Source organism: Pristiophorus japonicus, chromosome 5 (assembly GCF_044704955.1).
Source record: "Pristiophorus japonicus isolate sPriJap1 chromosome 5, sPriJap1.hap1, whole genome shotgun sequence".
Taxonomy (NCBI): domain Eukaryota; kingdom Metazoa; phylum Chordata; class Chondrichthyes; family Pristiophoridae; genus Pristiophorus; species Pristiophorus japonicus.
Window position 1 is genome coordinate 201,603,000 of NC_091981.1, and position 16,764 is coordinate 201,619,763.

The window sequence follows — 16,764 nt, forward strand, 5'->3', positions numbered from 1 at the left end:
ACCAGCAGTGTCACCCCCAGGACCTGGCTCCAGGGCCCAAAGATATTTCATGATCTCAGACAATTGGTCAAGGTCAGTGAATGCATCTTCCAAAATTGTCTCCTACCAACTGCACCACTAGCCTCACACACTGCTCAATGCACGACCCCCTCATCACTCACCCACCAAACACGAGGCACACTTCACATTCCTAGCTTCACATCATCCCCTTGGAGGAGAAGGTGCTGGCCATTCTTGGCAGTGGCATGGCTGAGCCCTTAGTCAGTGCAGGGCTGAAAGGATATATTTTGCTGCTATCCTCATGTTACCTTCCTGCTCCCATCCCACAATATCTTCTGATTTATAAGCTCCACATGGTGTAAGCATGCACCTCTTGCATTAACCACTCCCCTCACAACTCTACTCTTATGCCTTCCTCATTTCAGACATCCAAGAAATGCAGCCTGCCCAGCCAGTGGTTGACCAAGAAGACGGAGAGGAGAGTGAAGAAGAAGAAACACCGTCAATCTATTTCACACTCCCAGCCACCATCTCCTCAAGGTCGTCCTGCAAGTCCGTCTGCAGTCTCCTCCACTCAAAGTTAGCAGCCTTCCAACAGCCATGCTGCAGTCATTGGGGAGCACTGAGTAAGAAGACTAGGATAGACAAAAGCTCACGCAGATACTCACTGAGATGCAGCACAAGGGTGATTCGATGATTCTTTGATGTAATATTGGATGCATAGATGGAAACATTTGGACTAGAAAGTTTGGTTTGTGGTGACTTTTATTTCAGCATTGTGGCCCCATACTTAGTTACACTTTCAAAGCAGCTCAAAATGGCAAGAAAGCAGGTAGCACAGGTTCGCAGTTCTCTCTCCCTCCCCCCACCCCTTTGAGTATTGTGACCTCTCTCTCCCTCCTCCCCCATGCCCCCCTTGAGTCTTGTGACCTCCCTCGCTCTCCCCCCACCCCCCAGCCTCTCCGTTGAATTGCAGCCTCTGTGGCCCCCGATGCCGTCCAGTTCGATCGCTCCCGCCCCTAGCCCAGGCAGAGTGGCCTCCCGGTGCATTCTCCCTCCTCTAGCCCAGGCCGAGTGGCTTCCCGGTGCGTTGCCCCGCCCCTAGCCCAGGCCGAGTGGCCTCCCGGTGCGTTGCCTCGCCCCTAGCCCAGGCCGAGTGGCCTCCCGGTGTGTTGTCCCGCTCCTAGCCCAGGCCGAGTGGCCTCCCGGTGTGTTGTCCCGCTCCTAGCCCAGGCCGAGTGGCTTCCCGGTCTGCTTTCCCGCCCCTAGCCCAGGCAGAGTGGCCTCCAGGTGCGTTCCCCCTCCTCTAGCCCAGGCAGAGTGGCCTCCCGGTGCGCTGTCCCTCCTCTAGCCCAGGCAGAGTGGCCTCCCGGTGCGTTGTCCCGCCCCTAGCCCAGGCCGAGTGGCCTCCCGCACCGACCTGCTGCCTTCCCAGGCAGAGTGCAGAAAGGTGAATTGCAGTTTGAAGATGAAGGTAGGACCTTAATTTTTTAATTCTTATTTTAATTGTGCAAAGGAAGGATGGTTTTGCAAGTCTGTTCCCTAAGGTTTGGTTGGTTCAGGTCCTCTCGGCTTCCCGCTCCTATCCCAGGCCGATTGGCCTCCGATGTACTTACCTGCGCTGATTTCTTTAACTCTCTGCAAGGGTTTTCTCAAATGGCCACTGGCCTAAGTAGAAATGGAGTAACTATTAGCTGGCCAAAGTTGACTCAATGGCCAGAACTGGCATAGGTGGCTGGTAACGCCCCTTCTGAGAAAAAAAAACTAACCTAAACAAAACGTAACTAAGTGAGTTATGCTGGTGAAAATGTATTGGGGAAACTGGAGATTTTTAAAGTTAGGCCAGAAAAAGCAGCCTACATTTAGACTGGAAAGTTTGATTTGTGGTGACTTTTATTTCAGCATTGTGGCCAAGAGGATGCAGTGATGGTCAGTAACAAAGGGGAGTTAAGGTGTGGGACAAATGTTGAAAGGGGAATTGGGGTTGTGGTCATTGGTACTGCAGGCAGATGATTTGATCCTGGATATCCCAGCCAGAAAGGGGCTGTTTGGGTTGCTTCCTTCCTTCTGCTTCTTCCTCTGAGAGCAGCTTGTCCCCTTTGCTGCCTCTGTTCCATCTCCATATCATGCTGCAGCCCAAGTGGGACTGCGACTAGAGCCCAAAGACTGGGAGCAAGTGGTGTTCTCAGAGAGCCTCCTTGAAGAGCCAAAGCCGAGCAAAAGTCCAGCAGCACACCCTGCATTTCCTTCACACTTTAACAACTTTTTAAATGTATTACACCAAGCTACTACTCCATTAAAATGTCAAGACACCATAACAAATGCACTTACATTTATAGAACGTCCTTCACAACTTTGGGATAATTTTACAGCCAATGAAGTACTTTTGAAGTATAGTCACTGTTGTAACGTAGGAAACATGGTAGCCAATTTGCACAGAGCAAGGTCCCACAAACAGTAATGTGATAAATGGTTGATAAATAGTGATATTGGTTGAGGAATAAATGTTGGCCAGGGCACTGGGAGAACGCGTCTACTCTCTATCCAATAGTGCCATGAGATCTTTTATGTCTGCCTGAGAGGACAGACAATGCTTTGGCTTAACAACTCACCTGAAAGACTGCAGCACTGACAGTGCAGCACTAGATTATGTGCTCAAGTCTCTGGGATGTTGTTTGAATCCACAACCTGTTGACTAAGATTTGAAAGTGCTAGCACTGAGCCAAAGCTGCCACTATATAGCCAGTATAGCTATAGAGATACAGCACAAGAGGTGATAATGAGTCTGCACAAGGCACTGATGCAACCATACTGTGCAAAGAATGCAAGAGAGTCCTTACCCTCAGTGCATGTTTGAACATGAAATGAATAGGGCATATTTTTAGTGGACTACATGGGATAAGTGTTTATAGTTTCAAATGTTAAAAAAAAAAACACTGGGTTAACTTACTGCTCAATACTTTTACTCGGTGGTTCCCATAAATAAATAATTGGTTATCTTATATCAATTACTTGGGTTTGATAATTCAGAACATGCAGTGAACAGTTATTCTCTTAATGGAAACATTTATTTAAAAACATCTGCTCAGGTGCTGATTAATTCGACAGACATACTGCAGGGTTTACATCGACAAACACGTGGTTGTCACAGGGTTCCTTCCCCACTATATTCAGTGTAAGCAACAAAGCACTATTATACAATCAGGTATTGAAAACACACACCACTTATTAGAAATATTCATTTAAATTTACAGAAATTAAAATGCAACTTGTTTTTCAATTGACCCCCAATATATTCACTTCTGACAACTGAACTTTAGCTGCAAGATCTCAGTGAACACTTGTTTATGGGCCAGAGTTGCAAATTGCTTTATATTCATGTTTCATGTCATTTCAGTATGTTGGATGGCTTTGATGATTACAAATTATAAAAAGGTACTTTTCAGAAAATCTCACATTTAAGACGACATCCTCGGCTCAATGGTAGTACTCGGGATTGTGAGAAGAAATCATGGGTTCAAGCTCCACATCACAGACTTCAGCACATAATCTAGGCCGATAATTCAATGCAGTACTGAGGCAGTGCTGCATTGTCGGAGGTGTCGTCTTTCAGATGAGACATTAAACCAAGACCCCCATCTGTCGTCTCAAGTAAATGCAAGAGATCCAATGGCACTATACAAAGAGGCCAGAGATATTCCCCCATGTTTTGGTCAACATTTATCCTCAACAAACATCACTAAAACAGATTGTTGTTTGTGGGACCTTGCTGTGCACAAATTGGTTGCTGCGTTTCCCTGTATTACAATAACACTTCAAAAGCACTTCATTGGCTGTAATGCACTTTAGGACATCCTGATGTCATGAAATGCGCTATATAAATTCTAGTTCTTTCCTTCTTTCTTTTACTTGAGAATTGAGTAAAATGTGGCAAGTGAGATGTTTATAACTAATAATAAATGTGAGAATTTACCTCCAATACATTTTTTTTTGGAGAGTATAGCCGACTCCGCAAACAATACAAAGATGTTTCTGGAAAGGCTACATGATAACTTTAACCGGGATAATTAAGAGAGAGGAAGTGAGAGAACGAGAATGAAAATAAATAAGAGAGCACACGAGAGACAGAGAAAAAAAGACAAACAAAATGCCTGTGCCATGTGACAGGCGAGTTCCATAAGGCAACATGACAGGTCTGTTCCATCACTTCTGCTGCTGAAACACACTTCTGCTCTCAGCCTTGGATGTGAACAACATAAATAAGTCCCATACCTGAAGGAAGGACACATCATGGTATGGCTCCAGGAAGGTTATTTCCAGATTGCCCATTACTACCTCACAAGCATTGTAAGTTCTGCGAAGGTTTTTGTAATGGTCATCCACATTTGACAACAGCGTTAGCTTGTTTTCAATACCCGCACAAACTGCAATAATAAAAAAGAGGAAAAAAACATGAATGAAACAAATATTTATAAATTTGAACAAAGCAAATTTATTGCAATTCATTTGCTGGCATATTATGAAGTTATAAATCAGATTTGACACAAATTAATCTGGAAAATCCAACTTATTTCAAATCACTTGATTTTATTGAAATAGCTCTTATTTGAGCCCCAAGTGTATAGTTTTATTTATTTAAAAACTACATTCATGTAGCAAAATGGATGGATAGATAAATAGATCGTAGAATCGTAGAATGGAGGAGGAGATCATTCGGCCCGTGCCGGCTCTCTGCAAGAGCACTTTCCCCATAGCCCTGCAATTGTTTTCCCTTTCAGGTACTTATCCAATTCCCTTTTAAAAGCCACAATTGAATCTGTCTCCAACAGCCTTTGAGGCAGTGCATTCCCGATCATAACCACTCGTGCGTAAAAATATTTTTCCTCATGTTACCTTTGGTTCTTCTGCCAATCACCTTAAATCTGTGTCCTCTCGTTCTCAACCCTTCTGCCAATGGGAACAGTTTCTCTCTATCTAATCAGTCTCGACCCCTCATGACTTTGAACACCTCTATCAAATCTCCTCCCAATCTTCTCTGCTCTAAGAACAACCACCCCAGCTTCTCCAGTCTATCCACGTAATTGAAGTCCCTCATCCCTGGAATCATTCTTGTAAATTTTTTCTGCACCTCCTTCCTAAATTGTGGGGCCCAGAATTGGACACAATACTCCAGTTGAGGCCGAATCAGGTTCATCAAGACTTCCTTGCTTTTGTACTCTATGCCTCTATTTACGAAGCCCAGGATCCCATAATGCTTTTTTTAAAACCGCCTTCTCAACCTGTCCTGCCACTTTCAATGATTTGTGCACATATACCTCCAGGTGTCTCTATTCATGCACCCCCTTTAGAATTGTACCCTTTAGTTTATATTGCCTCTCCTTGTTCTGACTACCAAAATGCATTACTTCTCACTTTTCTGCATTAAATTTCATCTGCCATGTGTGCACCCATTCCACCAACCTGTATGTCCTACTGAAGTCTATCACTGTCCGCTATACTTCCAAGTTTTGTGTCATCTGCAAATTTTGAAATCGTGCCCTTTACACCCACATCCAAGTCATTAATATCGATCAAGAAAAGCAGTGGTCCCAGAACCGACTCCTGGGGAACACCACTGTGTATCTTCCTCCAGTCCGGAAAAAAAACATGCACCACTATTCTCAGTTTCGTGTCACTTAGCCAATTTTGTATCCATGCTGCCACTGTCCCTTTTATTCCATGGGCTTCAACTTTGCTGGCAAGCCTATTATGTGACACTTTATCAAATGCCTTTTGGAAGTCCATGTACACATCAACCGCATTGCCCTCATCAATAAACTCAATCAAGTTAGATGGATGGATGGGTGGGTGACAATTGGATGTGGAATTAGTGAATTATATCAGTGAAGCTATTGCTACTGTCTCACTGTCACTGTGTGGAAACAGATATTTATAAAACTGCAGAAAAACGAGATCCTGCTGCTGGAATATGCCAACGCTGAGCATGCCAGCAAAATATTAAATTTTAGTAAAAGTTTTGGATTCAAATGAATGCACACAGCTGTTTAAAACGTGACTTTTCAGAAAACAGTAGAATTAGAAAAAATTAGGTACATTAAATCGGTAGCAACACTCAGAACAAAGTACATACTACATATTGATTGGAGCACAAAACCATTTCTTTGGCTTCTTAATGGAGAATGAGCCAGGATGCCAAACTGGAACAGTGGTACACAGTATTCAAACAATTCCGAGGATGCATCACACCACAACCGTCGGATAGGCGCAAAGTGGTTGTGTTTTGAGAGACACTGCAATTGTAATCTAAATGCAGGCTCGATGCTGGAACTTTAAGTGTCCGATTTAGGAAAATGTTTTGGGCATGCCTGGATACATGCACAGAGCTGTCTCCTAAAAGTTCAAGACTTAAATCTTTGCAGTCAGTTCAAGTCGTCGTACCTGATTAACGCTCCAAGTTTAACACAAGGACAACGCAGTTTCAGGTTTGCACCGAGGCTGAACATGAAGAACAAATGGACCATCATCATCATCATAGGCAGTCCCTCGGAATTGAGGTGGACTTGCTTCCACTCCCAAAGTGAGTTTTTTGATGGCTGAACAGTCCGATACGAGAGCCACAGACTCTGTTGCAGGTGGGAGAGACATTCGTCGGGGCAAAGGGTTGGTTGGGCTGGTTAGCCACGCGCTCCTTCCACCGCCTGCACTTGGCCTCTTCATGCTCCTTGTGTCGAGACTCAAAGAGCTCAACACCCTCCCGGATGGACTTTCTCCACCTCGGCCAGGGTCTCCCAGGTGTCAGTGGTGATGTTGCACTTTACCAGGGAAGCTTTGAAGGTGTCCTTATAACGTTTCCGCTGTCCTCCTTTGGCTGGTTTACCATGAAGGAGCTCCGCATAAAGCATTTGCTCGTATCTGGCATGCATACTATGTGGCCTGCCCAGTGAAGCTGATCGAGTGTGGTCGGTGCTTCAATACTGGGGATGTTAGCCTGGTCGAGGACACTGATGTTGGTGTGTCTGTCCTCCCAGGAGATTTGCAGGATCTTGCGGAGACATCGTTGGTGATATAACTCCAGTGACTTGAGGTGCCTTCTATACATTGTCCATGCCTCAGACCCATACAGGAGGGCGGGTATTACTACAGCCCTGTAGACCATGAGTTTGTTGGTAGATTTGAGGGCCTGGTCTTCAAACACTCTTTTCCGCAGGCGGTCGAAGGCTGCGCTGGCGCACTGGACCACCTTACACTGCAATGAAAGTTCTCAAATCAGTAGCTGTAGTTTGAGTTCCAGCCAGGCAGAGCATAGTTTACATTGCTCGGCCCCTGCCTATGCTGCAACGTTGTGTCCTGTTTAAGAGAATGTTTTGGGCATGCCTGGATACATGCATGGCTGCACAGAGCTGTCTCCTAAAAGTTTGAGAGTTAAATCTTTAGCGAATAGGGAAGGGTGAATCCCCACTCTCTAAAGGAACATCCGGTAGCTTTGCAAACCAAATTTGTCACTGCACTGAATTTACACTGCATGTGGTAGCAAACGAAAGTGGTGCAAGAGTACCTCCTCCAGGGGATTTCAAGCTGGAGTCAGCTTGGATGTGGAACTCCCTTTACACCAACCTTAAACTGGCAGAGCAAATAAATCCTAATATTCAAATTCAAACATTTCTGTGCAACTTGTTTTTAAAGTGCCTTTCCAGTTTAGAACGGAATAGTGACGTAATTATCAACTCTTCGACTTGGAGTTTCCTCTGCATTTGCATCCAGATACACCCATAATCAGGAGGCAAACTACGCACCTCAAAAATTGTGGAATTTTGGGCATAAGTGAGGTGTGCACTTAACTCAGGGTATGGTGGCATAGTTGTTATGTTAATGGACTAGTAATCCAGAGACCTGGATCTAGAGACACGAGTTTAAATCCCGCCACATTAGCTGGGGAATTTAAATTCAGTTAATTGAATACATCTGGAACAAGCTCTTATCAGTAATGGTGACCAACTACCAAATTGTCAAAAAAAAAATCTGGTTTACTATTGTCGTTTAGCTCTGGTCTATTTGTGACTCCAGACCCACAGCAATGTGTTTGTTTCTGAATTGCCCTCTGAAATGGCCCATCAAGCCACTCGGTTGCAAAAAAACACTACAGCAAACAATAAGAATAATAAGCCTGGACGGACTACCCGGCATCGACCTTGGCACTGGCTTCAGACACAGAAAAGACACACCCAGCTCAGTGAACCCTGCAAATCCTTGTCACTAACATCTGGGGACGTCAAAATTCGGAGAGCTGTCCCACAGACTAGTCAAGCAACAGTCTGACATAGTCATACTCTCAGAATCATACCTTTCAGCCAACGTCCCAGATCCTCCGTAATCATCCCTGGGTACATCCTGTCCCACTGGCAGGACAGACCCACCAAAGATGGCGGCACAGTAGTATATAGTCGGGAGGGAGTGGCCCTGGGAGTCCTCAACATTGACTCTGGACCACATGAAGGTCAAGCAGGGGCAAGGAAACCTCCTGCTGATTACCACTTACTGCTTTCCCTCAGCTGATGAATCAGTATTGAAAACTATTTGAAAGAAGCACTGAGGGTAGCGAGGACACACAGTATACTCTGGTTGGGGGGACTTCAATGTCCACCACCTAGAGTGGCTCAGTAGCACCACTACTGACTGAGCTGGCTGAGCCCTGAAGGACATAGCTGTCAGACTGGGCTTGCGGCAGGTGGTAAAAGAACCAACACGAGGGAAAAACCTACTTGACCTCGTCCTCACTAATCTACCTGTCGCAGATGCATCTGCCCATGACGGTATTGGTAGCAGTGACCACTGCACAGTCATTGTGGAGAGACAGTCCTGTCATCACACTGAAAACACCTTCCATCGTGTTGTGTGGCACTACCACCGTGGTAAATGGAATAGATTCAGAACATACCCAGCAGCTCATAACTAGGCATCTGAGGCACTGTTGGCCATCAGCAGCAGAATTGTATTCCAGGACAATCTGTAACCGCATGGCCCGGCATATCCCTCACTCTACCATTACCATCAAGCCAGGAGACCAACCCCGGTTCAATGATGAATACAGAAGAGAATGCCAGGAGCAGCACCAGGCATATCTAAAAATTAGGTATAAATCTGGGGAAGCTGCAACACAGAACCAAATGCATGCTAAAGAGCGGAAGCAGCATGCTATAGACAGCCAAGTGATCCAGCAATCAATGGATCAGATCAAAGCTCTGCAGTCCTGCCACATCCAGTCGTGAATGGTGGTGAACAATTAAGCAACTAACCGGAGAAGGAGATTCTTTGAACATCCGCATCCTCAATGATGGAGGAGCCCAGCACACAAGTGCAAAAGACACGGCTGAAGAATTTGCATCCACCTTCGGCCAGAAGTGCCGAGTGGATGATCCATCTCGGCCTCCTCCCGAGTCCCCACCATCACAGAAGACAGTCTTCAGGCAATTCGATTCACTCAAGATATTATGAAGCGGCGGAGTGCACTGGTTACAGCAAAGGCTATGGGGCCTAACAAGATACTGGCTGTCCTGCTGAAGACTTGTGCTCAAGAAGTAGCCACGCCTCTAGCCAAGCTGTTCCAGTACAGCTACGACACTGGCATCTAGCCGAGAATGTGGGAAACTGCCCAGTTACGTCCCGTCCACAAAAAGCACGACATTCCAATCTGGGCAGTTATCACCCAATAGTCTGCTCTCAATCATCAGCCTCTCAATCATCAGCACAGTGATGGAAGGTGTTGTCGACAGTGCTATCAAGCGGCACTAGCTCACCAATAACCTGCTCACCGATGCTCAATTTGGGTGCCACCATGACCACTCGGCTCCAGACCTCAATACAGTCTTGATCCAAAAATGGACAAAAGAGCTGAATTCCAGAGGTGAGTTGAGTGTGACTGCCCTTGACAGCATTTGACTGAGTGTGGCATCACGGAGCCCTAATAAAATTGATGTCAATGGGAATTAGGGGAGAAACTCTCCACTGGCTAGCACAAAGGAAGATGGTTGTGGTTGTTGGAGGCCAATCATCATAGCCCCAGGACATTGCTGCAGGAGTTCCTCAAAGCAGTGTCCTCGGCCCAACCATCTTCAGCTGTTTCATCAAAGACATTCCTTCCACCATAAGGTCAGAAGTGGGGATGTTCGCTGATGATTGCAGTGTTCAGTGCCATTCACAATTCCTCAGATAATGAAACAGTCCATGCTGGGATACAGCAAGACCTGGACGACATTCAGGCTTGGGTTGATAAGTGGCAAGTAACATTTATACCATACAAGTGCCAGGCAATGACTATCTCCAACAAACGACAGTCTAAACACCACCTCTTGACATTCAATGGCCTTACCATCACCAAATCCCCCACCATCAACTTCCTGGAGGGTTACCATTGACCAGAAACTTAAGTGGACTAGCTACATAAATACTGTGGTAACAAGAGGAGGTCAGAGGCTGGGTATTCTGCAGAGTGTCTCACCTCCTGACTCCCCAAAGCCTTTCCACCATCTACAAGGCACAAGTCAAGAGTGTGATGGAAGACACTCCACTTGCCTGGATGAGTGCAGCACCAACACTCAAGAAGCTCAACACCATCCAGGACAAAGCAGCCCGCTTGATTGGCAGCCCATCCACCACCTTAAACATTCACTCCCTCCACCACTGGCGCACCGTGGCTGCAGTGTGTACCATCTACAAGATGCACCGCAACAACTCGCCAAAGCTTCTTCGGCAGCACCTCCCAAACCCGTGACCTCTACCACCTAGAAGGACAAGTGCAGCAACACCACCACCTCCACGTTACCCTCCATGTCACACACCATCCTGACTTGGAGATATCATCACTGTTCTTTCATTGTCACTGGCTCAAAATCCTGCAACTCCCTCCCCAACAGCATTGTGGGAGTTCCTTCACCACAAGGACTGCAGCGATTCAAGGCGGCGGCTCACCTTCTTAAGGGCAATTAGGGATAGACAATAAATGATGGCCTTGCCACTGACACCCACCTCCCAGGAACGAATTAAAAAAAAACTACAACATGCCCAAGTCTCATTGATCTTTCATGTCCATCGATCAAACCCTGTAACCGAACAAATCTCTGCCCATAAAACTGGCCTCGCGCAACTCTCAAACGCGAGTATCCTCCAATTGCGCTTGTTTATAAGCCTCAATATCTTGACCAGATTTTCAGCTGCAGCAGGAAAAAGAGTCATTTTTCTCATATTTTATTGTGATCGTTGAGCATTTAAAAAAAATTATCTTCGCTAGGATTTGCTTTGTATTTTGTGTTTTTTTTTTTAATAGCACAAGTGTAAGTCACATTAAAAACTGAAAAGCTTCTCTGATTGCAGGTTCTTAAACATGCTGCACCTGATGTTCATGAATGATGGTAAATTAGTTGTAACTTAAATTTTAAGGGGCCGAAATTGCCCCTTCCCTCAAGGCCTGTTAGCAGAAATCAGCGGCCATGCTGTAGAGTGCAATGGCCTCCGATTTTTCGTGGAATGGTTGCCATTTTCAATATTCCGCTCCTGTGCTATCCCAGCAGTGACCCGTTCCCCCCACTACCGCTCCGCTGCTGCCAATCCGTCCTAACTACGTCATCAGAGCGAGCACCGCCAATGTGCACCCGCCGAACACAAAATTCCACGCTGAAAACTTCCTCCCACTGCTCGGTGCCACCGACAGCTATTTCTGCCGGTGCGCTGTGCTTGGAGTGCTTGTAAGATGGTGGTGCTGCTACCATTAAAAGGGAGGACCTACTGCCGCAGCCGCCATCTTAGTTTTTTTTGTCAGCTGACTGTCAGGTCCGGCCGACAATTATGCCCCCCGGGTTCGAACGGGCCGCCACGGACAGCATGGCACCACCTCTTGGGTACCAGGCCGCTGGCCCGGTCAAAACCCTCCCTGTTGGCCCAGTGGACCTAACTTAAAGAATCGCAGCGTCTCACCCCTTTAAGTGAAGGGGAGAGACGTGGTGATGTGGCACCGTGATGATGTCATCAGCGTCACGCTAATGAGTGACAGCGGCGAACACTCCGCCCACCCGCCAACTTACCGAACTTCCGCTCCCATTATGACCAACTTCCGGGCTGCTCAGAAAAAAGCCAAAGAGTGGAATTTCGCGCAAGTGGCCACCACATCTACCATGATGGAGAAAACAGTCGAGACAAGGTAAGTGCGCTGCGTTTTCGGCAAGTGGCAATTTCGGACCCTAAGACTCAAATGAAGAAAGTTTGTGTTTGACATTTCCTTGAGCCCCGATTGTTTATGCTAATTTATGCCCATTTTAGGTTGGGGCATAGTCTAATGAGATTGGGCGAAATCATGACACCAGTAAACCAGAGGCAACATTAGCCGCATTTTGCGTCCAAGGAGGAAACTGCAGGCCTTCATCTTTACAATAGTGATATAAACAGATTGCAAGGCAAAGGGAGCAAAGTTTATCAAGATATATTGATGCTAAGTATTTGCAATTTTAGAATTAAAAATGTTTAAGTAGTAGTACTGAATATAATGACAAGGAATTTTCAGTGGGTAATAACAGTGACTGAACAGCGTTTGGTATTATTACCCCTTTGAAACCGACCGCAATTTCAGGATGTAGCGCATGCGCATCCACACATGTAAATCCTGAAGTTGCGATCAGTCATTCACTGCTCAGATATGGACTGCGCTGTTGCCCCTCCCTTTATCCATAGCCAGTAATCAGTGTAATCAGGGAAATCAGTGAAACTGCTAAAATCTTGGGCTTTTCCATGGTAATATCACTAAATACTCCATTAAATGTTAGACTTGTTGGATTAGGTATAACTGGGGTTTTAACAGCGTATTGACTGCTAAACTAATGTTATGGCCCTGAAAAATGAATTTAATTTTGCAGAGTGTCAAATTTCTCCATTTTAATAAACATTACAAAGTTTAATAAATTAAAAAATTTTTTAAAGTGTTCATCTTTACCTTAGGTTTACTTTTTCCCCATACGAGAGCCCTTTGCTCTTTCCAACACTTTTCGAAAGTTAGAATAAAACGAGCTTATTCACTTCCTGGTTCCCGGTCTGAGAATTCTGCAATGTGATTGGCTGCTTAGACAGCTTGTTGATGTCACAACAGCTCACACTAGAGGATGCCTCATTAACTTATGTTGATCTCAACTGAACGTTGGAAAAGCCGAACTTCTCACCATGGTCGCAAAATCTTTGTGGGAAGCTTACTTTGGGGCCAGCGATGAACGCCTTTCCTTTGTCGCTGACTGCACATTACGGGTCATGGTTTCTTTCTCAAGTAGTCATTTGCTGACAATGAGTCTAGTTATTGTGCAGGCTGGTCTCAGTGCACTATACTCATTTCTACTATTCAGACGTCAATCCTTCAGTAAATTTGACGAGGGTGCTGCAATTGCCCTCAATGCTCTTAGGCAGAGGCGAGATTGGGAGAAAGGTGAAAAGTAAGCTAAGGGTCCTGTTCCTGATTGCTGGCTACAAAGGGAATGCATATGAACATCAAGTGTAGGCAGGATGAGATTCAGCCATGATGCATCCCACCGCTGAATACTGCTGACAGTCGATGTCTAAGCTGACATAAAGAATTGCCCCTAGCCTAAGGTACCCAAGGAGTGCCAGTAGAATCATTCCCAGTATAGGTCACTAACTTCAGGAAAAATGAGGAGCTGAAGTAGAAAGGAAAGGATCTAAAGGTTACCTGCTGTATCACCTGTAACATTTCTAAAACTTCCTGACACCAATACTGCTTGATGCTTTACAACTGGGACATAAATGAAATCTTGCCTGAGGTTACTCAAGCTTCAGACGCGGTTACCAGTAATACACTATCAGTCCGCCTGGCAAACCTTGGGCAACATTCCAACACAACCACGTCTGAGGGAATAGCTGTTAATTCTTTTTTAAACTACACACTAGAGGTCAGTCTTCAACTCACTAAACATCTTGTAGCAAACACACACCGACTGCACAAAGTTACTAAACGGGTGTCACGCTTTCACATTAACTTTGCAAGCTGAGAAGTGCATAATAACTGCCTGTCATGCCATTAAATTTGTTCCTTTCAAGTCAAATAAGATATGTATATTTAATAAGTGGGTAATAGGTATAGTATTACATCCAAAAATGAGACTTTTTTTTGTGTATTCTTATACCCATTCATATCTATTGTTCCTCATCTTTCTCTCTTGGGTTTAGAGCATGGCCTGAGTCTGGTGCATGGACCATTCCTGTGAGGATGTATCATTATCACACTGACACACACACAACCTTTTCATGAAAGCAATGAAACAGTTTTCCCTTCCACAGGGTCACAGTGGTTATGTTACTGGACTTGTATTAGAGGACTGGACTAATGATCCAGAGACATGAGTTCAAATCCCACCACGGCAGCTGGGGATTTTAAATTCAGTTATTTAAATAAATCTGGAATTACAAAGCTAGTATCAGTAAGGGTGACCATGGTACTACAGATTGTCGTAAAAATCCATCTGGTTCACTAATATCCTAGGGGGAGTGTTTGCTAGTGCTGCTGGGGAGGAGTTAAACTAACATGGCAGGGGGATGGGAACCTATGCAGGGAGACAGAGGGAAATAAAATGGAGGCAGAAGCAAAAGATAAAAAGGAGAATAGTAAAAGTGGAGGGGAGAGAAACCCAAGGCAAAAAACAAAAAGGGCCACATTACAGAAAAATTCTAAAGGGGCAGTGTGTTAAAAAGACAAGCCTGAAGGTTCTGTGCCTCAATGCGAGGAGTATTCGGAATAAGGTGGACGAATTAACTGTGCAGATAGCAGTTAACGGATGTGACGTAATTGGCATCACGGAGACATGGCTCCTGGGTGACCAAGGCTGGGAACTCAACATCCAGGGGTATTCAACATTTAGGAAGGATAGGCAGAGAGGAAAAGAAGGCGGGGTGGCGTTGCTGGTTAAAGAGGAAATTAATGTAATAGTAAGGAAGGACATTCGCCTGGATGATGTGGAATCGGTATGGGTGGAGCTGCTGAATTCCAAAGGGCAGAAAACGCTAGTGGGAGTTGTGTACAGACCATCAACAGTAGTAGTGAGGTTGGGGACAGCATCAAACAAGAAATAAGGGATGTGTGCAATAAAGGTATAGCAGTTATCATGGGCGACTTTAATCTACATATTGATTGGGCTAACTAAACTGGTAGCAATGTGGTGGAGGAGGATTCCCTGGAGTGCATTAGGGGAGGTTTTCTAGACCAATATGTCGAGGAACCAACTAGAGGCCTGGCCATCCTAGATTGGGTGATGTGTAATGAGAAGGGACTAATTAGCAATCTTGTTGTGCGAGGCCCCTTGGGGAAGAGTGACCATAATATGGTAGAATTACTTATTAAGATAGAGAGTGACACAGTTAATTCAGAAACTAGGGTCCTGAACTTAAGGAAAGGTAACTTCGACGGTATGAGGCGTGAATTGGATAGAATAGACTGGTAAAGGATACTTAAAGGGTTGACGGTGGATAAGCAATGGCAAACATTTAAAGATCACATGGATGAACTTCAGCAATTGTACATCCCTGTCTGGAGTAAAAATAAAAACAGGGAAGGTGGCTCAACCATGGCTAACAAGGGAAATTAAGGATAGTGTTAAAGCCAAGGAAGAGGCATATAATTTGGCTAGAAAAAGCAACAAACCTGAGGACTGGGAAAAATTTAGAATTCAACAGAGGAAGACTCAGGGTTTAATTAAGAGGGGGAAAATAGAGTACGAGAGGAAGCTTGCAGGGAACATTAAAAACTGACTGCAAAAGCTTCTATAAATATGTGAAGAGAAAAAGATTAGTGAAGACAAACGTAGGTCCCTTGTAGTCGGATTCAGGTGAATTTATAATGGGGAACAAAGAAATGGCAGATCAATTGAACAAATACTTCGGTTCTGTCTACACGAAGGAAGACACAAATAACCTTCCAAATGTACTAGGGGACAGTGGGTCTAGTGAGAAGGAGGAACTGAAGGATATCCTTATTAGGCAGGAAATTGTGTTAGGGAAATTGATGGGATTGAAGGCCTGATAGTCTGCATCCCAGAGTACTTAAGGAAGTGGCCCTAAAAATAGTGGATGCATTGGTGATCATTTTCCAACAGTCTATCGACTCTGGATCAGTTCCTATGGACTGAAGGGTAGCTAATGTAACACCACTTTTTAAAAAAAAGGAGGGAGAGAGAAAACAGGGAATTAGAGTCCAGTTAGCCTGACATCAGTAGTGGAGAAAATGTCGGAATCAATCATTAAGAATCGGACCAAGTCAGCATGGATTTATGAAAGGGAAATCATGCTTGACAAATCTTCTGGAATTTTTTGAGGATGTAACTAGCAGAGTGGGCAAGGGAGAACCAGTGCATGTGGTGTATTTGGACTTTCAAAAGGCTTTGGACAAGGTCCCGCACAAGAGATTGCTGTACAAAATCAAAGCGCATGGTATTGGGGGTAATGGACTGACGTGGATAGAGAACTAGTTGGCAGACAGGAAGCAGAGAGTCGGGATAAACGGGTCCTTTTCAGAATGGCAGGCAATGACTAGTGGAGTGCTGCAGGGCTCAGTGCTGGGACTCTAGCTCTTTACAATATACATTAACGATTTGAATGAAGGAATTGAGTGTAATTTCTCCAAGTTTGCAGATGACACTAAACTGGGTGGCGGTGTGAGCTGTGAGGAGGACGCCAAGAGGCTGCAGGGTGACTTGGACAGGTTAGGTGAGTGGGCAAATGCATGGC

The 16,764-nt window shown here is 45.1% G+C and overlaps 1 protein-coding gene across 1 annotated transcript in view; it reads right to left on the reverse strand.

Annotated features, from left to right (window-relative positions):
* The window catches only part of egfra (epidermal growth factor receptor a (erythroblastic leukemia viral (v-erb-b) oncogene homolog, avian)), a 366,184-nt gene that overhangs the window by 128,514 nt on the left and 220,906 nt on the right, over positions 1-16,764 (reverse strand). Inside the window, exon 2 of the mRNA XM_070881226.1 lies at positions 4,273-4,424. Within this exon, the coding sequence (XP_070737327.1) occupies positions 4,273-4,424 (152 nt within the window). The remainder of the gene's footprint in view (positions 1-4,272; positions 4,425-16,764) is intronic.